At 40.8% G+C, this 23,650-nt stretch overlaps 1 protein-coding gene across 6 annotated transcripts in view; it reads left to right on the top strand.

The window, feature by feature from the left end:
- The first annotated feature begins 306 nt into the window (after positions 1-306).
- The window catches only part of COBL (cordon-bleu WH2 repeat protein), a 157,907-nt gene continuing 134,563 nt past the window's right edge, over positions 307-23,650 (top strand). For 5 of the 6 annotated variants that reach the window (XM_041475917.1, XM_041475919.1, XM_041475920.1 and 2 more), the window contains exon 1: positions 638-946. In XM_041475917.1, coding sequence (XP_041331851.1) covers positions 903-946 — 44 coding nt within the window. In that variant the 5' untranslated portion in view covers positions 638-902. The other variant, XM_041475918.1, reaches the window with a different exon arrangement.

The raw sequence follows: 23,650 nt of genomic DNA on the forward strand, positions 1-23,650 counted from the left end.
TGCTGGGCTCTTTCCGCAGGAGGAAAACCCGAGGAGAAGCCTGCCTTGCCGTGCCACGGCCCTCCAGCCCCTCTCCCTGACCACAGCCGCTGCTAATTTTAAAAGTTGTTTGTGCCGCCTCCGAGAGAAGAACATGTCCCTGAATGAACAGAGGTGACGAGAAACAGGCCATAGGTGGCAGAGCCAGAGCTGGGCAGGGTGTGAGGCGGAGGAAAAGCTTCCGCTCCCGGCGGGGCTCAGTCTCGGGCACATTCGCCTGACAAGCACTGGGTTTGCCAAGCTCGTGGCAAAAGAGACAGAGGAAGGTCCTGGGAGCTGGCACTGGCGGGGGTTTGTCGCTCCTCTCCCCCGCCTGTTACCCCATCCGCTCCTCTCCCACGTCGTGGCGTGGGCGGCCGCCCTGGCAGTGCCCGCGGGGGCGACCGCCGTGTTTGCGTTTGTGCCGGGCAGTCTCATGGAGACCGGCTCGCAGCGCCCCCGCACTCCCGCGCTGCCCGGGCAGCGGCCGGCCGAGCCCCGCCGCGCCGGGAGCTCCGCCGCCTGACTCTCGCCCCGCCGTGCCCGGCTGCGGTCTGGCCGGACAGCCCGGGTGTCAGGGCCCGCGGCGCGGCGTGGCTTCCCTGCCGGCCGGGTAAGGCGGGCGGGGGCCGCCCCGGCAGCATCCCCGCCCGCAGTCCGCGGCCGGGCTGGGCAGCCGTGGGCGGCGGCGGCCCGGGCAGTGCCGCCCGGCAGCGGGGCGGGGAGCGGGGGAGGTGGGGGCGAGGGAGGGGGCGAAGGCGGCTCTCACTCCTGTACTCTCCTCTCTTCCCTCCCTCTCGGTACCCCCGCCTTCGACCTTCGCCTCTGCCGGGATCGCGTCTTGCACCGGCCCGTCCTCTGAGAAGTGGCGAGGGGGCCCGGCCATGGAGACCCTCGTGCGCCCCGGGGCCAGCAAACCCCCCACCGGGTAAGCTCCCGCCGGGACCCGGGCCGGACCGGCCGCCTCTCCTCTCCACGGGCGGGAGTGGCTCCGGACGGCGACAGCGGCCGTGCTGGCCGGCGGGCCGCGGTGCCTTCCCTCCGTGCAGCCTGTCTCGCTTCCCTCTGGGCGCCGAGCTCGGAGCGGCGCGCAGGTGTCGGCGGCCGGCCCGCTCGGAGCACAGCCGTGGGACGGAGCGGGCACGGCGGGGAGCGGGGGGCAGCAGGGCGGTGTGCTCGGGCGCGAAAAGGTCAGGAGCAGGAGAAAGTGCCTGTTTCGCCTTTGCCCCGCCGGAGGGGCGCCCCGGGCCGGCTGCCGGCGCTGCCCCTCCTGCTGCGAGACCGGAGAGCTGGTTCGGTTCAGGGCTTGTTCCCTTCAGGGGGTGGTTCGGAGCGGCCCTGCGGGGCGAAGGGCAGCCGCTGCTTGTAGCTCCCGATCCAGGCCACCGGGGCTGGAAGGGACATTGGCGGGGAGGGAGCAGGGGCCGCAGCGGGGCTCGGGGCAGACCCGTCCGCGGAGGGTCCGGGGAGCCCCCGCGGCCGCTGAGGTTCTCGCCCATACGCCCGTCTGCCCCAGCGCTAGGACGCAGCTGCCAAAGCCTTTGAAAGGTTTATTCAGCCGTCCCAGACGTGGGTCTCAGCCCCACCGCGAGGCCGCGGCAGAGGAAGGAAGAACACTGCCAGCCGCGAATTAAAAGTGCCCAAAATTGTCCGAGGTTGGTGGGAGACCGCGGTGACTATTCCCAGTGCCTACTGCCTTTGGTGACAGGCACCGCTCTGGCAGCACTATTGCTAAGTAGCGGTCAGCCCGAGTGCAGACCGCGGGAGGGTTAGGGGTTTTTCAAGAGAACAGACAAGTAGAAGAGATGGCAGCAGTGGAATTTATTAGTGCGTTAATTAAACGACGAGAGCAGCAGCACGATGAGGTCCTAAGTGATCTCTTTTGTCAGAGCAAAAGCTGGGCAAGTTTTAAGGGCTGTGCTGTCTGCTCGCTGCAATTTACTGCTCTACTTCACACTGTACAGGCTGAAAGAGACTGTGATTGCTTCAGCAGCTTTTTTATTTTTAGTTCTAATGTTTATATCATAAATTTATTTTCAACAAAGTAGGAAATAGCTCTAAATAGCTAGTGGGCTACAGTAGTTTTGTTCAGTTTCATTTCCTTAGTTTGTGTTCAATAGGGAACCTTGCAGTGTACACAGAAAGCAGTATAGGGAGCAATGAATGAAGAAAAGATGCCATTGCTGGTGCTGTAGTAATGGCAGTGTGTGCCATGTTTCTTTGACTTATAGAGTATGACATAGCTTGCTGCTCTTTTTGTAAATAAAATACTTAATTCCAGATGAAATTGAGCCTGTTTGATCATGACCTTTTAGTTTAACCTTCCAGGAAGATGTGAAGTGCCTCCCCTCTCTGTATTTAGTTGATGTAACAGTATAGCTGCTTTCAAAAATCCTGATGAAGAAGAGATCTATGGTGCCAATTTACATGTGGCTTTGAGGAGTAATTCAGATGCAGCGCTGACTAAAAATTTGTCTTGATTGCTAGGTATCCAAAGATTCATTAGAAAAATTTAATTTGCAGTGGGAACTCATGTCATTGATGCATCTTAGAGAGGACCACTGGGGCCTGCGGGCATTTCTGAATAAAACTCCTGAATCCTTTTGTAACCAGTATCATCTGTGTAAACTTGTCCACAGCCAGATTCAGAAATCACATGCATGAACAGAAGTTACAGTAACTGCATTAACTTCAGTTATATTGCTCCTGACATGGCTCAAGAAGATGAATCCAATGGTAGGGTACAGATGCACTTGTGATATTGTATAACAAAGTGTGTGGGTGCTAATCTGCTCATGTGGAAGCTGATGGCAATACTGTCATGTGCACCAAGAGGTGACTGCCTGTTTTATCTGAGCTCATTTCAGCCTTGAATTACTCTGTGTTGCCTTTCTTGCAAGTCAGACCTTCCCAGCCTGGATGTGTCTCTGCTGTTAGCAGGGGACTTCACTGAATGGTTCCTAATTCCCTCAGTTGCTGTCATCCATAGAGGACACTGGTGGATGTTTGATCCCTAATCAGATTTTACTCGCTCAGTGATGAAATCTGTTTGGGTCAGGAAAGTGCAGCAAGAGCACAGCTTTGTCCTTTTTGGTTTCCATATGAATCCAAATATGAACTGCATCTGTGGAGTGTGGCTGAGGACCTCTGGCTGTTAAGGCCGTTGTGACAGAAATACCTTCCTTTCATGGCAGAAGACGTGCTATGCACGTTTCCAGCTTATTGATTGGCTTAGCTTGCAGTTATGAAAGGTGGGTTAAAATGACCGTAGCTTCAAAATTTTTAACAAAATTTAGGCAGAGCTCTTTTGTTTCTATGTAAATCATTAACAGCAGCATTGTGACCCTCTCTTGTTAAACAGTGAGCAAATTTAATGTATCATTTTGTGCAGGGTAGAGCAGCTATGCTGTGTGCTTACACTGATAAATTGATTACGTGTGTTCCACGGCACAGTTCCTTGAGAATTACACATTTAAATGAAGGATACTGTTAGGTTTTTGGTTTTTGGGATGTTTTTGTTTTTTGTTTTAAATGGCAAAGGAAAAATGTGATTTTTCCAATTTTTCAGTTTGAAAAAAAATTTGCAGATTTCAGGACCAATAATTTTATTATTACTGATTGCTAGGCATAAGTTTTTTAGAAGCTTTACCAAGTAAATAATGCTTTATATAATGAATATTTATTTTGGTTTACAAAAGTGAATTTAAGACAATCAGTAGCAAAAGTAGAAATAACAATTTACTCTGTGATTATGCAATGGATACTAAAAGGCAAATACACTTATTTAGTATATTTCTGTTAGTATCTGCCCTTGTTTCATTAGGGAGAACAGAGAGAATCTTCTCTGGGTGTTTCAGCTGGTTTCTTTTTTGACCATAATTTGGCATAGCAGACATACACTGGTCATAAATGGCACTGCAAGCTCAAGGATCCATTCTGTTCTGCTCTGTTAGGAGCCCTGCAAAGAGCAGAGATCTTCCTTGGGCACTGAAAGCATCTCCATCTCCTGCAGAAGCCATCTTCTTTATGGAGCCATCTTCATGCCTGTATCTGAGCACAGAAAAGCTTCCTCTGGAGTCTGGCAAATGTGGGGAAAGCCTCTGTATTCAACTGGATGTATGAGTGCTTTCTTTAAGTAGGACCTTTATTTTCTGTGCTTCAACTTCCTTCCCTATCTCACAGGGCCTTATGGTACGAACAAATACAGGCACATCTTAGCACACCCATTTTAGAGTGACTTCCCTGCTGGATTAAAGTGTCCCTGGAAGTCAGATATGGATGTGAAACATCAGTAATGTTTACATGCAGAACTGGGGAAAGAAAACCCCCACCTACAGAGCAAGTTGGATATCTCAGCTTGTTGAAACCTTTTCTTACTATTTTATAACTACTACACATAGTTAAGTGGGCTGCTTTGTGAAACTGCACAATCAGCTTTAAAAAAATGTTAATATTGTGTTTAGGGTTTTATTGTCTTGTCTAGGAAAGCCTGGAGAGCACTGTTTTGCACAGAACATCTCTTTGTCTGTGTAACACTAGTTTTATCATACTCTAGCTTACCTCCAGGTGTTGCACAATTTAGGGTAAAAAGAAGCAACATGTAATTAGTTTTTAATTGGAAAACTGAGCAATTTGTATATGTTTTCTATGTTTTGTATTTATATGAGATTTCTGTGTAATGTGCAAAGTGGTGGATGGCAAAGGGCAATGACTGCAACCAGAAATGTAGAGTAGCAGTGTGATAAAATCGCAGAGTGGTTTGGGTTGAAAGGAACTATAAAGATCATATCATTCCAACTCTCCTGCCATGGGCAGGGACACCTTCCACTAGACCAGGCTGCTCAAAGTCCCATCCAGTTTGGCCTTGGATGGGATGTGTGCAGCTTCTCTGGGCAACGTGTTCTACTATCTCACCACGTGGTAAAAAATTCCCTCCTAATATCTCATCTAAACCTCCTTTCTTTTAGCTTAAAGCCATTCTGTCTTCTTCTATCCCTGCATGGTAGCAACTTTCAAGATGCTACCTTGACCAGTTGCAAAACTGACACCTGTGCTTTTGGCATTGGCCTTCACATTGTTTCATTATTTGTATCTGTACCACTCTTGCAGAATTCAGTCGATTCACTTCAATGCACTTCTTATATGTCCACCTGAGACAGGGAGCTTCCCTGTGATGTATTTTCCTGGCACCACAGTCAACATTAACCCTGTCTTCCTCTCAGTCTGGGCCCAAAGTATTTCTTTCTGTGTCAGTGGAGATACATCACATTAAATAAAACTCTGGTAGTAATCGCAGAAAAATTGTTCTTGCTATGGCATAGAATGAAACAGTGCAATTTTTCTGTGTTTGGCACCTCCATATGAATGTAACTGTTGAGCTACTATACTGTAACAGATTTGTATTTTCAGTCATGACTAATATCTCAGGATTGCTGAAGATAAGGATACTAATTGTAAGAGTAAGCCAAATGGCAAGATAAATGCAATGTAATCCAGTCCTGACAGCTGTTCTTTCTGAAGTCCAAATTCCTATTTCTCATATCTTATTTTTCCTTATTTTTCCCCTTTTCTTTTCTTTCAGAATCTGCCAGAGTAGAGAATGATGGTGTTATAAAATTTCTTTCTTTTCTGTACTGTCTAGAATATTCAGGATTTGTTTTGATTTTCCCCATGTCCCAGTTGTCTCTCATTATTTTGGTTCTATGGAATCTTTTATATTTTTTCATCTTGCTATTTTATGCCACTCCTGCCACTGTTAGATGAAATTGAACCTTCTGTTTCTTACTGTCATCTTAATTGTTGTTCATGTTCTTTCCCTATTAATGTCAGATTAATTTTTCTTCACTATTTGCTCCTGTAAATTTACATCTCAGTCAAATTGCTAGTCTTCATAGAAACATTTCACTGCTCTGCAGGAACATTTTGATAGGACAGATTTTACTTATTACCCCTTCTGGGCTGGCTACACCAGAAACAGTCAATTTCAGGAGGCTGCACTGGAGAAGAGGGTGTTAATTACAGTTTCAAGTGCTCTCATGGGTATGCTTTCAGAAGATGCTGACCCTTAAAGAAAAACAATTTCCTAAGTATTTATATTGAAGTGAGTTGAATAAATACATGGCTGCTTTTTGTGTAGTTAATCATGCTGGAGAAATGGTATATTTCTTTTTGCCAAGTAATTCAGATCCCAATGCATGCTTATGGCCGAATGAAAGAATTTTTTTTTTCCTTTCAAAGGAATGAGAGTTCTCTTGAATATGTGTATTTATTCTTAATCATCAGTCCTCATGTAGACTTCTGTTGTCATGGACTTGAATTATCTCACAAGCATTTATGAAGACTTCCTAACAATATTCATTTGACTTAAAGAAATGCATGTAGAAGACTCCATATTATTTATATAGGCAGAAGTGTGAACACATTTACATGACCAGCTCCAAAAGCAGCCAGGAGGCCTGTGGCAGTTAGGGAAGTACCTCACTTCTCCTGAATCGCAATTCAGTGCCTTAACAAGTGTTCCCCTGTGTCTGGGCTTTAGCTACTCTGTTAGCATCAGCAAACACTTGATTTTCTGGCAACGACTGTGTTCTGTATACTGCAGCTTTTTGTGTTGCTCTGGCATTGTGATTTCCATGAAAATTGACAGTTTTCACACTTTAATGCTGCTTCTAAGAGAATGACGGGCCTTTAGAAATTGTTTTTTCCATAGCAGGTTAAGCCAGTTTATGCATGAGAAACTGGGAATTGGAAAAGACTTACAATCTGTGTTTCCAGTTAAAATTATGATTTCAGGATCATTTAGAAATGGCTGCATTTCCAGGTCATGGAAATTACAACCCTTATTAAGGTATGAATCCTCTTAATATACAGAGTGTTTCCTGAGCTGTGAGTTGCCCAGTGAGCCAGGCTGCTTATCATCAAATAACTGATGCTGGGAATAGTGTATTGTTGTCATAGTTTCAGCATGAGAGTGTCAGTGATGAGGCAGGGACTGGACCCGTGCTAAGGGGCAAGTCACAAAGCTGTGTGGCATGGCTGGGCTGTGAGGGCACTGATGCACAACATCTCATACCCACTTCTGTCCCCTCATACCAGAAACCATGTCTTTTCAGTTTTATTAATCCCTCATCTAATAAGCTTGCCTCAGGTGCTGTGCATTTGTGCAGAGGAGTTGTAATAACCAGAGAAAGGGGGGAAAAATGGATTGGGGATGGTTTTTCTATGTTCTTTTGTTCTTACTGTAGCTTCCAGATTCAGAGTGTCTATCAGACCATAAAATTAATTTCTTATTCCTGTAAATTCAACATGATATTTGTATGTTAAGCTGTGTTTTGTGTGTTCCTTGGCATGTGTTGTATGGAAGAGAGTTGTCAGTCTCCTTTACAGTTTCAGTGACGAAATGTGAGTTACAAAGCTTTCTCTAATAGTCAAAAAATTATGCAGCCTGGGTACACTATTTTTTGGACATGGTGAGACTCATTAAAGCAGGTAGGAAAGGTGGAAATAACATGGTGCGGTCTGGCCTGAGGTACTTGCAGATGTGCAGTAGACAGACTGCATTTTGGGTTTGGTTCTGTGTTCTCTAGTGTCTTGTTTTTATTGAATATGGTTGACCTGTGCATAAGTATTCAAGGCTGGTCTGTGAGCTTTTCTGCCTTTTCCTCTCTCAATGTTGCTGTGTGTATGCAAAGTGGAACAGCTCAGTAAAGTGTGATGGAGAATTCCTCACCTAAGTAATTATCAACCAGGTAATTAGGGAACTCTCTTACACAAAACCCATGCTCAAGGATCTACTTGACAAAGAAAAGGCTGAGGGTTAAACTTGCAGTAGCTTTTATTACACCAAATTGTGAGCACCACCCTGCATCTGGAGTCCTCCTTTTTCCTTTGAGTGAGAAGCCAGACAGATGTGAGTCTCATATTCCTGAAACCATTGTGTTGTAGTTGGTGTTTCTGTAGCAAGCTCTTACTAGTGACTCAAAGGATAGAGAAAATATGGTTTTCTTCAGCTGCACTGGTGTGGTGCTAACAGTGAAAACTTAGTTCGTTCAAAAAAATAAACAGGTAACATGCAAAATCATCCCTCTGACATGGAGCTTGAGCAAGAAAATTTTATATTATCAGTGTTCTAAATATAGCCATACTGTAAGGCTCCAGCAGCAAGTACCAATCCAAAAGTACTTAATCAGATAAGTGTTACTTTATGTTTTCACCAAGAGTGAGTAACAATCAGTGTGATTATCTGTTTGCTGTGCCTACTTTCCTTTCCTGTGTGTTAGGCTCTATTTATATAAATGCATGCTAATCTCATTGACTGTTACTGGGGTGTTACTGTGAAATGGAGCTAAAACTGCTGGTTTTCAGTAAACAGGGGTTAATGACATTGGTTTTGTTTTTCTTTTTGAAGCCCACACAAAGAGATTTAAAATGGGTAACATTAATGGTTGATTATATGCTTTCTGAATTTTCAAATATTGTTTCAATATACATTCTTGTTACCATTCATATTAAGATGATATAAAACCTCTTTATATTACTGCTTTTTGGTAATATTTCAGTGGCTTGGTTAGACTAAAGAACAGTAAAATTCAAGGGTCTGAGTACAAACGCACCATTGATGATCAGTTGTTGCCATCTCCAAAGTCTGACAGTCATTCCTGCTGGTCCTCTTTTCTCTGAAAAAGCATGATCCTTGGGTTTTTTTTCAGGGGAGGGGGGAAATGTTTCTCCTTTGTATTTGTGTTATGTGATGCCAGGAGATGGTGGGGTGATGGCTTGAGCAGGAGTTTGTCCTCTGTGGTGGTCCCCATGCTATAGTTACAGAGTCACCTCAGTTACAGAATCATCCACCAGTTACAGAATCATGTCAGTCAAGGCCAACATCTCCAGGGACACAAGAGGAAAGTTCTGTTTTAGATTATCTAGACGACTTGTTTTAAAAGCTCATTTTTTCCTTTTTGCCCAATGCATCCCAATCCAGTGGGCATTCTTCAGTGCTCACCCTGGAGATTTGTTGGGTGCTATGACAGCAGTTTTCTGATGTAAGAGAAAATTAACTAGTAAATTCTACTCAAACCCTTTAAAACACTCATCTTTTGTTGTGTAGAGTTATTTTGTTTATGATAACAACCTTTTCCCTGCATTAGTAGGTTCCAAAAGATAAAGAAAAACTCCAAGTTACTTTATAAAAAACACATTATTTCATTTTTTTTTCTTGCTTCTGTGCTTAGATGATTTTCTTTTCTGCACTTTTTATGTTTGAGGTCAGTATCTTGCATAGGCAGCAAAAATACCTCCTAGATAAATACATCAAGCATGGTATGTCTGCTCTTACTGTGCACAGAACGTGTATTTTCCCCCCTGTTTTTGTCTGAGTTTGCCAGGAGGGGAGTCTCCAAAATCAATAAACAATTTCAGACAAATGGAAATGGGAAGACAAAACGTTTTCTGTGCTTTTCTTCAACATCTGCTCCTGTGGCAGTGCTTTATTTCTGAACATCTCAGCAGTGGTTCAGGGTGTTGAGGAGGCAATATCTTGGTGCAAATCCAGATTCCTTCTGTTTCTTTTTGTGGTATTCAGTTTGGTTTTGTTTTGCTTTTTTTTTTTTTTTTCTTTTGAATAACTTCTCATGGTACTTTTGGAACCAAGCCTACACTTTTATAGATAATAAATAAATTACTGCTGGTTTCCCTGGGGGTACAGCTTGTGTTTCAGTGTCAACACAGCCTTCTCTGCTCTAAGGGGGCTGGTTGTGTTGCTTGTGGTCGTTCTGAGGAACGCTTACTGCTAGGACAGGGCTTCCTTCTTGGGAAGGAGGCCAGCCTTTGGCTTCTGCTGTGATTAAAATCTTGGTACTGTGACACCTTCAGGTGCTCCTAAGACTGACTCTCTCAATTCATTAAATACAGCTAGGTCAGATCACATTGTTAAACTGATGGTGTTGTAATCAACACAGTTATTTATTTTGCTTTTAAATACCTGTTTATTTTCCTCTGCTGAACTGGAGAGTCACTCAGTCATGTCACAGCAATACAGAGGAGCAACACATGCTGAAATAATGTTACATTGCCAGATGTGCATTACCTTGTGCTTTCTGAGCTATGCAGTCTTTTTGCTGTCTTATTTCATGGTTTAAGGTCTGTTGTACAGCTTCATTCCCTGGGCAGTGATTTTTCTGAGGGGGACAAACTCCGACCATTGTCCACTTAGTTAATCCCCAGCCCTTCATTTATCCAGGGAAGCTGCAAATTGTCCAACACTGGGCTGTGTGTGGGAGTAGACTTGCCCGAGCCCAGACTGACATAGGGATGATAGGGAGCAACCAGAGTGCAGCACGAAATCATTCTGCAACTCCATCATGTCGTTTATAAACCAGAAGCTATTTTTATTCCCGCTCTTACTCTATAGCAAATCAAGGATTGCTGTCTTCTGATCAAGTCTATTGTTCTGAAATATAATGTGTTAGTGCGGAATTGCTTCTTCTTATTAAACTTAGCTTTTCTGTTGTGAGACAAACACAGACATATCCATGTGTAAGGAACAGAGGGGGTCCAGGATCAAACTTAAAATTGAAAGAAATCACCTTTTACAAGTCATTACCTAACAGAATTTTATCTTAAGTTCAGAGATTTGTGGATTTTCCAAATTACCTGTGTAGATAGGAGAAGGATAAAAATTTACACTGCAGTTTTAAATAATAAATTTAATTGGCTGTTTTTTCCCTTCACCTCGAGTCCTATGGATTGTACCAACTTTGTAAAACAGTTCAGAAAAGGCTACCTAAGCACAGCCTTGTTGATGATTAAACCATGTCATGACATGGTGTCAGTAAAGTTGCTGACAGTAAAGTGACGACAGTAAAGTTGCTTTCTTCCTAACTTCCTAGCAAATACTTGAATTCCCCTTCCAGCTTTTACATGGATTTGTAAGAAAGAAGAGAATACCCTCCTGAAAGAGCAATTAGTTATTCTGCAACAAATATTTACTCTACTAGAGAAGATTGATTATAGTTATGGTGTAGAATTCTTTCTGAAGAAGACGAATTGTGAATTTTGGAACTATTTGCTATCAGTGGGTGCAAGCTGTTATTTGATTTCTTTGCTTTTAATAGCTCTATTTCACAAATAATAATGTCTCAAGTGATTATAGCATGTGATACTAGGATCAAAATACAGGGCCTTCCCTTTCCTGACTCAGATGTAGTATTTCTTTCTATTTTTTGTAACATTTGCTATCTTCCATCCCATATAAGACAAACCAGGAATTTAATTTTTTCTTAGAAACACCTTTTTATTTGTTCTTTTTCCCACCTTAAGTTTTTGTTGAGGCTGTTAGTGTAGTATTGTACAAAATGACTGACGAGGACTGAACAGACTCCATGTCTGTCTGTCCCCACGGTCTACTGGACTCTGTTGGGACAGAGTCAGAAAGTCTGCTTGTACTTGCCAGAGAATGAAGAGCAGCAAAAGCACTGGCTATTTGTTTAATGCAAAATTGGAAATGGGACTTTGATTAACTGCTCTGAAGCAGCATGAATTTATTTGACCATTCCAGCATGGAGGAGACTGGGCATAGCTATGCTCCCATTGCCTTAATATTCACATTTTGAGCTGAAGAGCCACTTGGGTTTGGTCTTCCTCTGCTTCATTTGCCAGGCTGAGGTGTCCAAATCCCAAGCAGCTTGGCTGAAATCTCTGGGTCTGCTCCTTCATCAGACAGGTATGAGAGGGGCCAACGTGGTCTTCAGTTGGGCAGATCAGGAAAATACTTGTGGATGCACACTGATCTTGGTGCTTTAAAGGTGTTCAGGTTTATGTTTCATATTAAAATAACAAAAATGTATCTCATTATAAAAAGAGGAGGTTGTTTAGGTAAAGATGGGTGAGTGCAGTCTGTACATTCCTCTGTGTGTTCCTTCTGTAGCTGATTTTCTCTACATGATGGTAAACGTCAAAGTGCCATCTTTTCACTGGTATTCTACAGCTAAAGTCCTCTGGGACATTGTTCATACTGGTTAAGGATACAGAGGTCACTTGTTTCTGTTCTCACTTTTTTTTTTTTTTTTTTTTTTTGCAAGATCAGATATTGCTTATATTTTTTTTATAAAGCCTACAGCTTGTCTTTCTATTGCACCAGTCTCATTTAGGAGTTCTGCTCAAGTATATAGTTGTTTGTTGTTTATTATTGAGTATTCTCAAATTAGCCATAGTTATGTTGGAATGAAATCTCTTTGCATTCAAGTGGTTAAATACCACACTTTATCCTATTAAAAATGAGATCCAGGTCTACTGGAAAATATTTTACACATATAAAACTGCCTGAAGTATAAAACCTGTTTATACAGATACCATGGATTTCTTGCCATAAAAAAGCACCGTAAATTCCCCGTGCTGCTTCATTTTCATAAGGAGTTACTTGAAAAGAAATATTGCTTGCGGTGAGTTGCCAATTATTTATATACTAATTTGCTACCTGAGAATAATTTCAGATTTTTAAATTCAGTTTGGTATTGAAGTGATAGAGAGGAAAAAATGTCTGAAACTATTTCATACTTTACAGTTTAGCTTAAATTTAGTTGGAAGGAAACTAGCACTATTGATTTATTCTTTTTAAAAATTTTATTTTATTTCTTTTTTAAGGGCATGAGTTTATATTTTAATTAAAGTGGTGTATCTGTAAAGAGTTTTGAGTTTTGTTTTGTTTTTTTTAATGTAAATTACCACTCACCTGTACTGTTACAGGAGAAACAACTCAGTGCTGTAGATAGAATATTAAACTGTCTTCATGTAAGCAGTGTCTGTGTGCAAAACTTTGGTGCCAGATTTGAATAGGAGGCTACATAAAATGGCTGGGAGCAGAGAGTTCTGTTCTGCCATCATTTGAGAGGACATGCACATCAGCCTGCAGTAGAGATCAACCCTTCAAGCAAATGATCCAGGCAGTTGATGAGTGGAAATATATTCCCTTGCTTCTCCTTTAAAGGATACCATTGCTGTGTGTAGGACAAAAAAAAAAAAAAAAAAAAAAGGAAGTTCAGTGGCATTCGACTGTACTACAGGGATGCAGTTAAGAGACTAAAAATAGTATTGCTTTATCTTCCAGCAATGAGATAGTTTTTCTTACAAAATTTGGGGAACTAAGTGAATTGGAGACTTCATTTTATTTTTGTGCCTGCTGAAGTACCTATGATTTATTCCATAACACTTATCAGAAAAGACCTCAATTTTTCAGAATTAAATTGTGTGAGTGTAGAGAGGTCCACAGTGGAAGCTGTTTTGGAGGCTTCTTTGTGTGACATTTGTGAATAGTACCTGTAGAACTGCTTGGGAGTGATGGGAGGAAGGATTAGGCTGCAGATGCTCCTGCACAGCTCTAGTCTTGCACACATGCAGCAGGTCTGGGCAGCAAGCCTTCTTACCAAGTAGTAGCACAAAGGAGAGCAAGCTTATTGCTTGTAGAAAGAAACAGATTTTTCTTTTATCCTGCTGGTTTGGTAGGCTCTCTTGGCATTTAAAAGGAAATGTGTATTATTTTAGGAATCTTTGAAAATGGCAGCATATCTCTGAATTAATGTGTTCGTATTTCTCCCTGAGTTGCAGATGGAAAACTGTGATTTGGGCAACATATGTTGATTAATACTGGAAATAAATGCTACCCTGTGGGACCTTGCTTCTGGAGCCAGCATGTCCACTGAGTCGTACAGCTGTGCCAGTCTTTCCAGAATTGTTCTGCAATCTATTTACTTCAAACAAATGTTGCAGTCATGGGTGGATTTATGGGGATAATGATCTGACAGACCACGCAAGCTTATAGATTATAAAATTTTCCATACATAGGGAAACCACAGGTTCACCAATTAAACTGTCCTTATATAGAGAGGAGTGGTACTGCTGTGTTCCTCAAAATACATGTGGAACATAAGAGGTGAGGAAAATAATTTTTATTACTGCACAGTAGGGTGCAGGCGTGTTGACACCTGATGCAGACTCAAAATTGCCCAAAATTCTCTATTGGCTTGTATAGCACAGTCAGCATGTTTCTGTGGTTTGGCATTGTTACCTGCAGATTTCACAAGTGGTGGAGTTCGATCTTCGTGGTTTGTTTTTTTTTTTTTTAATTGTCAGAAAGTACGTGTATGTTTCTGGGAGCTTAGGGTAAATAGACCTCACTTGGAAAAACACTTGGAGAAAATGAAACCGTCCCTTGTTAGTGAAGTCTTTTCTTCCTGGCCTTTTTTATTAATTCTTTTTAACAAGTTTCTAATTTTGTGGCATGACAGAAGAGGAGAACTGCGTCCTTGAATTTGTATCTGGAGTAAAGTTATCGTTGCTTGGGGGCTGCATTATACAAGCGTTGGAAGGAGTTTTCTTTGCCACGGCTTGTCATCTGACAGCCACGTTCTGCTTGGTCTTGTGCTCCTTGGTCCTTTCAGGTCTCGTCTGCAAGCCTGTATCTCTTGGCAAAGCTCTGATTCCCCACACCTGAAGCAGCACTTTAGTCTTCTAAAATTGTCCTTGCAATGACAGTGGGCCAGAAAGTCACAAACAGTACACTCAGGGCACAGCAGAGCGTATATAAAGGAAAGTTTTCAAAGGAAGTTTTGGAAGTCCACAGCTCCATAAATTGCTTTCCTCAAGCTGCTTGTTTGCTTTTATTTTTTTTTCCCTGACACCTTTCAGTTCTATCTGCTGTCTTCTTTCATTGAGCATTACTGTCCTACAGAAGAAAAAAGGGAAAAAATGTTATTAGTGAAATAGCATGTTAAATTGTGTAGGCATAGTAATAATTGTAAAGTTTTACACATTTAGATATAAATTTTACAACCAGTGTGTTAAACAGCTACACCCTATTGATTTATGCTTATAGGTAGGATATAGGCAGGAATAGAATTAGTATTTTTTCTCACTTAATCTAATTCCAGCTATTTTCAAGCTCAGACAATACCAGTGTATTGTCTGCTGTAAACCTTTGTAATTACATAAAACCGATAACAAGCCATATGACCTCTGCAAACAGATCTAAATATTATCATCAATTCATTTATTATGTCTGAATATGTCTGTGTGCTTAGATCAGTCTGTAATTCATAATGTGCCATCTTTATTACTTTTTACATAAAGAAATGTATTGAACAGTATATCAATGAACATGTAAATGAGAGAACTGAGTATGTGATAATGTACTTATTTTTACAGTGAAAATGTTTTCTTAATAGCAATTAATACTTCCATTTTTTGTCTATTACAAGTGAAATTTGCATGTACATTGTCAAAATGTGATAAAATATGTACGTACAGATTGAATAGACAGAGTTGTATTGCTGTAGCACCTCAGTATATTACCTTCTTCACCACATCTCAAAACTTCCGAATAATCAAAACAAGTGAATGTTGTGTAACTTTATGATATGGTTATATAAGTCAGGAAGTTCAGTTTTAATAATGAAATTAAATGCAATATGCAAACAGCAGGGACCTTTTTATCTACAAAACCAACTTAGTCTTGAGTGAAAGTTCAGAACTTTACTGCCGGCAGTTTGCTTTGCTGGAAAATTTATGTTTTAATGACTGAATCCAGTTTTGAAAAAGTACCCTTGTGAAAATATGAGATTTTTCACTTTATACAACAAAAATACCTGTCATATCTGTAAAGTTTTTGCTTCTTAGTGAAAAAATTCTAGTTAAAATAAACTGCAGCAAGTTGTCTTTTAGGGAAGGAGAAGGGTAAAAAAATATTTTATTTCTTACAGATAAAGTTTTATAGCTTTTTTACCTCTTTCAAATTTTCCCTGAATTGACCAAATCAAAGAGACTTTTGTTTTACAAAACCTGCTTTTGATTAAGTTGATTGGGTTTTATTTACCTACTTAATCTGAACCATGCTTCTTCCTTATCGTGTAAAGTCGCTTACTGTTGCTAAATATACCCGTGTATTTTAAAGAAGCAAAGCTGTGCGTGAGTACGACCCATTCAGAGCGGGGTTGTAGGGTAGGGAGGGACCTGCTGGTAACCCGAGAGCAAGAGCAGATGCTAAATTAGCAGCTGGATCGTTAGTAATGAGTCCACAAGTGTCTGCTGGGAAATGATCTTCTTTGGGCGCATGTAGCGTGGGTGTGTGGGCTATTCAGAGTTTCTAGCATCTAGTTGCTCTTTACCCATGACTCAAAAGAAAGTCATGGAGCCATGAGGATTTTTATTTTTGAAGCGACTGGCAACTTGTTTTTATTGAAAGTACAGGCTGCATCTATAAATTGTCATTATTGTGCACCATTTTCTACTAGGACATGCAATTCAAAAATAATTGGAAAGACAAGGAGATTGCTGGCAGTATTTAGTTACAAAGTGAAAAACTGCAAAAGATCTGTGGAAAAGCAAATAACATTATAAGGGCATCATTAATAAACCCAGGGTTAAGTTCATTTTTACCTTTAATATAAACAAGTATCAACCATTGACTGTTGTCAGAAGTAGTTGAGATTACAACTGGATGGGACTCTAGAATGTGACTAAGGCCTATCAGATGATGTGATTTAAGTGGTACCCAAGCAGGAAAATACAAATAAAAGATCATGAGGAAAAAAAGTATGAGAGCTGTAAGAAAAGTGCTGAGGAGTCTGGATTTACTTCATATTGAAAATCAATGAATTTCTTTTTATCCTAAGCTAATTATTATGTAAATATGTGCTTTGCAGGTCACCATTTCTCCATACTGAAGAGCATGTTTGTTAGTTTTTTAAAAGCTTATCTATTTGGTGAGGATGATTCAATTTTGTAGTATAAACAGATACAAAAGTGATACAGATAGGTAGAAACATGATATATGCATACCATGGTCCTAATGTCATGTGTCAAAAGGTTTTGTGATTTTTTTTGTTGTTGTTGTTGTTGATCAGGGGAAAAAGCCTTATTATGGAAGGAGAACAAGCCTTCCAACTGACAAGTGTGATTCTGCTTACTAGTGACTGTCCTATCATGGGCACAAAGTGAGTTTGTGGTGTTTTGAGGCAATGACTATGATCTAATCCCCCAATAAAAACTAAACCAAAAAATCCCCAGATGGACCCGTTCCAGACTCATGTCTGGACGCCCACGCAGCAGTGATTTAACGTATGAAGGTGCTGTATCCTACTCAATTATCCTCCTCTGGTAATTCCACTCCAGTACCAGGTCTGACTGAAGGTCAGTCAAAAGTTAAGGCTTTGGGGCTGGCAGCGAGGTTTTCAGTTAGGTGTTAGGAAGGGTCGGAAGACGATTCTAATAGAAGGCCTTCTCGAGACACAAACTTCTTGGCTATTTCGGTGAGGGACGCACAGGACAGATCTACAGCTATGACTTTCTTTTTCTGTTTCCCTTTCTCGGGAAAGGATGAAGAAGAAACATTCAAACAGCTGTTTTCACTTGAGAATCCTTTTCAGCTCAACAGCCCAGCAACTAGACTAGATCTTTCCTCCTTTTTTTTTCTGAAGGGTTTAGCATCTGTGTGAAAGACAGGGAACAAGTTACAGTAAGTGCAGTTTTGTGTGAGTACAGAAGGGCCCTCCCCCAAACCCCCAAAAAGCATAGCCAGTTTTGGATTGTGTAGTGGCTATATTAGCCTAAATATGGAAAAATATTGAATTCATATAACTTGTCAGAAAAAGACATATATAGTTTGTATTTGCATGTGTATATGTACAGAGACATTACATTATCAAGTTTTAATTGACATGTTAATGCCTTGGTAGAATACAGCATATGTGTGAACACCATATAATGTTACCCAGTTCCAAGTACAAGCATGGGGGTGGGTTTATTTTGGGAAAAGGAAAAAAACAGAGGTTACCCTCTGGTAGCTTTTTTTCAGGGAGAGTAAGGCGTGTGATTCCTTTTGGCAAGGAATTGGTTTTCCATCTTTGTACACAACTGTAATTTAGCATTAATGGAAAAACAGAGTAGTTTGGTGTAAATCCTCCAGACAGTACATCCCATTCTAGTAGGGATTTAAAAACGTTCTGCTGCATAGCTGATGTGTTGGTTGAGCTTGCTGTTGCATAGAAGCTGGGATGGAAAAGGAAGAGAGTCAGGCAGTTCTTTGTGATCACCAGGCAAAGAGCAGCTACAGGTTCGGTGTTTGGAATATTTTTTAATTTTTAAAAAATCTGTTACGTAATGTAACACATTCTTAAAAGAAATTAGTGTCTTCCCCATACAGCAGTTTACTGTGAGCCTTTGTCACTAGCAAAGTCACTACCTTGTCTAACAATTATGTTCTCTTTATAAACAGGACTTTGATATTTGGGACCAATTTGGTCTAGTTCTCCTCAACTTGTTTGTACCCATGTGCCTCATTTTCTAGTGCTTCCTGATAGCCTGGTGGTGTGTGTTAATGACAACATGAATAATCTGCAAAGCTTCAGATAACTCCAGAAATTTTGTGGCAGAGTCCTGTCCATAGGATGTAAAGGGAAGCAAGCAACCATGAGCTTCACTCTTTCCTAATTTATGTAATTGCAAATCAGAAGTATTTCAGTCTAAACTGGTGATTTTTGAGACAAGAAACCACTGTTTTTTGTGAGATGTGAACCTTTAATACAGTATTTTAACATAAATTATATAGTAATTTTTAAAAAGGCCAATTAACACAGAGAAAATATTTATAATTTATGATAACTTAATATCTTTGGGGATTGTGGGAACTAGTCTGGAAGGGATAACCTGTCTGAGGCTTTGGTCTCCAACCATGAGCTGGCATTGTGTACAAGAGCCAGTGAGGTCAGTTAAGGAGTCTGCAGAACAGACCTTTTTAAGATCATGTAGGCATGACCTTAAACAGCATTTGGGATTAAATTGTTTACTTATGTGTATGCATATTCAGTCAAATTTTATGTCCTTTGAAACTGTGGTTAAAACAGACTCCATCTCTAAAGTGGCTGATTGAAGTAAAGTATCTCTTTGTATTTCTGTGTAAAGACCTGGAGGCTGCTTCAGTGCAGTATCTTCTGGGAGAGAGGCAGCCCAGAAATCATTGCAAATGTGTGGTTTGATGCCTCCTATATCCTTATTCTAGTTCCTTTGCTGCTGTAGAACCTAAAATACTTCAGGTACAAGTTATAGGAGCCCCTTGAAAGACTTTATTTGTACATCCAAATTTTGTATCCATCTTTTTTAATTTTTTTCAGCAAACCATTTGTGTTGGATTTGCAGTGAGAATTATCTTCCCTTAGTGTACGGCCTAACATATCTTTATAAAACTTCCTTGCAGATCAGAATTACTAGACTCAGAAGTGCAGTCAGTTCATGTCCCTGTGACAGGCAAATTCTGCAAATGAGGGTGTAACTGCAGGTGTCCCAACAGTGTGAAGTCAGGTGTTGTACAGAGAATACCTTCCTATGTCTGTGTTGCATCTTGCTGGTTGTGGATAGGGCATGGGTGATGCAGTCACATAGTTCTGTGACTGCAATGCTAAAATAAAATACAACAATACCAAGCAAAATTCAGTCCAGTCCAGCCCTGCTACAAAAAAAAAGGAGAAACAGTTTCTCACTGCATGTCGTTTGGTTTATATATTCCTTTCATTATAGTGTTGTCCTGGACCCTGACCACACAGCAGGCATTGGTAACAGATGAGCAAAATTGATGTTTTCTGACATTGACAGTGGATTTTTCCAACAGATCCAGCTGTTGGGAAATATGGTTTAAGCATTCAGACAAAATCCTTGTGTTTTTTTAACTCACGTGAATGGAGGTATTGAAGACTAAAGTAAAAAACTGGAAGGTTTATGCTATCTCTGCGTTTGAGTTCTGTTTGGGTTTTCGTGGCATAGGACAAAGAGCCTTGGTGAGGAGGAGAGATATAAAGAAGTGCTTTTTAAAAGGTGTTGTAGGCTTTCGATCTGTACTGGAGCCCTGCAGATAGCCCCTCTTTAACAGTGTTCCACTGCACGTTTTAGCTCAGGTCAAGTACCATGGAGCCTTTCTCCTCCCCTCCTGCTCCCATCAATACATTTCATACCCTATCAAGTCTGCCTTTTCCACTGTGTTTCTCCTGCTGCCTACACCTACTCTGAAGCCTCTGTCCCACTCGTGCCGAGCTGTGTCTGTCAGGCTGCACCCTGCCAAGTCACTGCTTTGACTTGGCTGCCTTATAGGAAGGCCACTGCTGCTGGCTCCTGACCACTTGGCCAGGTTACATGTGTGTGTGCTGAGCAGGCAGGTGTAAAAAGAGTCTAATTCTGCCTGCTGGATTATTCTTGGCCAAAGTGTTTCAAAGATAACACAGGTGTTACCACTTATAAACCCACTTCAGAGGGGAGGGTGTGAGCAGGTTTAAGAGAAACAGGGCATAAGCAAGGCAAATCCTGTACATTTCTGTGGCAGTGGGATCCCATGAAATCTGACCAAAAGCGATGCATTGATTCATGTTGTGTAAGCTGAGGTTTGGCTCTGAGAGAAAATTCCTTTTTCCTTTTTTCCTTTCTTTTTTTTTTTTTTTTTTTTTTTTTTTTTTTCTGGGGGTGGGGGAAGGTAGCAGTGGGGGCGTTTTCCTTTCATATCCTTGCTGACTGCATACAGAGGAGCTGTTGTAATGTAGCTACCAGGACTCACTGATGATCAGCTGCAAATATAAATCCAAGATCAAGAAAAGGAGTGCTCTGGTCCCTCTACGGAAATTGTTTCTCCTTCATTGCCCTAGAAGGATAAATGAAGGAGGCGAGACACTTAGCAGTTTGAATTAAACTGCTGTTTGGAGTGATTTTACACAAAACCCTCCCTAGGCAGATCACATGGTGTGCTATATCTATCTGAAAATAAAAATGCTATTACAGAGTGAGTGTCATAAATATACAACTTCATATGGGTTGTTTTAGAAAATAAAGGTAGCACATGTCTGGATTTTATATTTGAAGAAACATGTAGTGACACAACCAAGGTAACAAGTGAAGGGAATCTGTCTTTATACATTTTCACTCACAGTTCAGTTGTGATTTTCAGCTTTCAGATTCCTTCTGCATTTTGTTCCAGTTTCTGTGGCAGATAGGTGAGCACAGATGCTGACTTGCAGGTTTGTGTTGAAATAAAGTGGTGAAGGCATGAAGGGAGGGGTTCAAAAGCAGGCTGCTGCTTGTAACAACGCATGTGCCTTGTACATCTTAGATCCTGGAAGTATGTGGAATTTTGAGTTGATCCTTAGACTGGAAAGGATTGTTAAAAGCAGAGATTTTACAGGTGGTGTCACTTGACAGTTTTGATTTGATGGGACGTGAAAGCAGATGGATAGTTAGCACTAGAGACCATACACTACAGGGAAACAGAGAGGTAATTTTTGTCCAATGTCTCTTGGTGACACTGCTGTGAAAATCTAGGGATTTTATTTTTTGGTGTTGAATCTTTTTATGAGGCAACATAAATACCATTTCTTTAACTTTTTTAAGATATGAGTTGTTTTAACTTCAAAAGTACATGTTCTGTGTGTTCAGTAATGTATGATGTTGAGTGTCCTTAACACCAAATTTTCATCATGAAATACCAAAGTACAGATTATCTTTGAGATTGTGACAGCTGGGGACCATAAACTTTATACAGAAACACAAACTTTGGGAGCATTTCTAAAGTGTCAGTTTTCTCTATTTAGTCTTGAGACCAAACTGATAATGGGATGGAATGTGGAGCTCATTTCCAAGGATTAAATCAGACTAATAGGAGCAAGGTTACTTTCTGCCCATAGCAGAATATCAGTGTCTATTCTGTTGTAAATTTATAATGATGTAACATATATTAAAATATACTTCAGTGGGATTCCTATTTGGGTCTCAGCAATAGCTCATTCATTAGCTCATTATGATCTGGGAAGCCTCCTTTTAGCATATGGTGTCCTTAGGTTTTTGCATGTGCTTCACTTGCTGTGTGTTTTCTTGGTGAATTCACAATCCAACAGCTGTTACTATGAAAAAGCAATTAACTGCATTTTATTTTTAATGAATACTGCAGCATGCCAACAAGGTTCTTGAGTTTTCAAGAACATTGTCTCATGCTGGACAGATGTCAGACCCCTTCCATTAGTCATTATTTCCGCCCCTCTGCTAGTGCAATGTCTAAGGTTTCTTAAGTGCAAGGTATAGCAATAGAATAGGAAAGAGTAGTTTGTTTTAGGATATTCCTGAGTGCAGAAAGTGTTAATGTGCATACTTTTTTCCCCTTCCTTGCAGCTCATATTCAAACTTGAGTATTCACTTAGTTTTTTTGTCATTGTAGTTGGCATCAGATAGAGAGATTGTGAGAAATCATGGAATATTATACTGATTGATTTCAGGTCAACCACTGGCAATGCCAGGATGTTCTGCTCATCTAGAACAGAAAAGGAGTTCAGAATTAAACAGAGATGAGTAAATTGATGTGATCAAAAAAATTTTTATTTTTCTAAAACAACCTATATGAAGTTGTATATTTATGACATTTATCCTATAAAAGTATTTTTATTTTCAGATAGATATAGTATACCATGTGAGCTACCTAGGGAGGCGTTTTTGTGAAATCGCTGCAAATTGCAGCTTAATTCAATTGCTGTGAGGAAAAACTGATGTGAGGAAAACAGCCACTGCTTTGGGATCTCTGGATCATGCTATAGAATGACTGATGTAATAGTTAGCATTTTTCTGTCAGGAAGTTGAATATGCCTAAGGCATCTGGTTTTATTCCATCAATTTATTATTTTCTGCAACATGATGCATAATCCTTCTATAGTGACTGTAGAAAAAGTGCTTCCCCTTTTCTTTCTTGCTCCAAAATGGGATACTGTAGAATATTTACAGTATATGCAACAGGAGTAGAGACAGTGGTCTCTGTGATACTGAAGATTGGCTTTCAATGAAGATAAGCTTTCAACAGATACTGAAAAAAAGAACAGATACACTGGCTATCTGGCAGTACTAAATTTCTCTGCAGACCCTTTACAGCTGAAAAGCGTGGCCCTTTAGACAGCCTTTGGATAAGTCTGGGTAGAATGTTACTGGCAGTCTTAAAAAGTAATTAAAAATGTTAGTGAGTTGTTTTAAACTGAGGGTTGAGTTGCAGAATGACAGATTTCTAGTTATTAACTAATGGAAATATCTCTAGGTTAGGTTCAGAAGACCCCAACTCTGAATCTCTCTGTGTGCACAAAGCAGCAAATCTAGTAGTTCATACATCTAATTCTTCCAGCAGCCCTGCTATTGCTTTTTGGAGAGAGTGGGCATTTGCTCTCTGCTCTTCTCAATTTCTAAACAACTTCCTTACATGTTACTAACAGTCATGAATTTTGCTTAAAATGTAAAATGTGACTCCTTATTATGGAGGGGGTAATTAATAGAAGTAAAGTGTGATGAGAGTGGTTCAGGAGCAATGGATAGTGTAAAATAATGACCTTTTTCAGAAGAAAGGGTGTTTATCTTCTTTCTTGTTTCCCAACTGGATTTAGGCTTTTTCATCCTTTTATAAGTGTTTTAGCTTTGTAGTACTCCAATTTTTAAGCATACTTTCTTGCCAACAGTTGCCAAGAAGGATCAATCTGGCAAGCCACATCCTTCTCCTTTTGTTTATTTCTTTCATTTTTATTTTCTTTGTTTCTAATTTTTTCTCTCTTCCCCCCCCCCCCCCCCCCCCCCCCCCCCCCCCCCC

This window comes from Pyrgilauda ruficollis, unplaced genomic scaffold, assembly GCF_017590135.1.
Source record: "Pyrgilauda ruficollis isolate IOZ18807 unplaced genomic scaffold, ASM1759013v1 scaffold37, whole genome shotgun sequence".
Classification (NCBI taxonomy): Eukaryota; Metazoa; Chordata; class Aves; order Passeriformes; family Passeridae; genus Pyrgilauda; species Pyrgilauda ruficollis.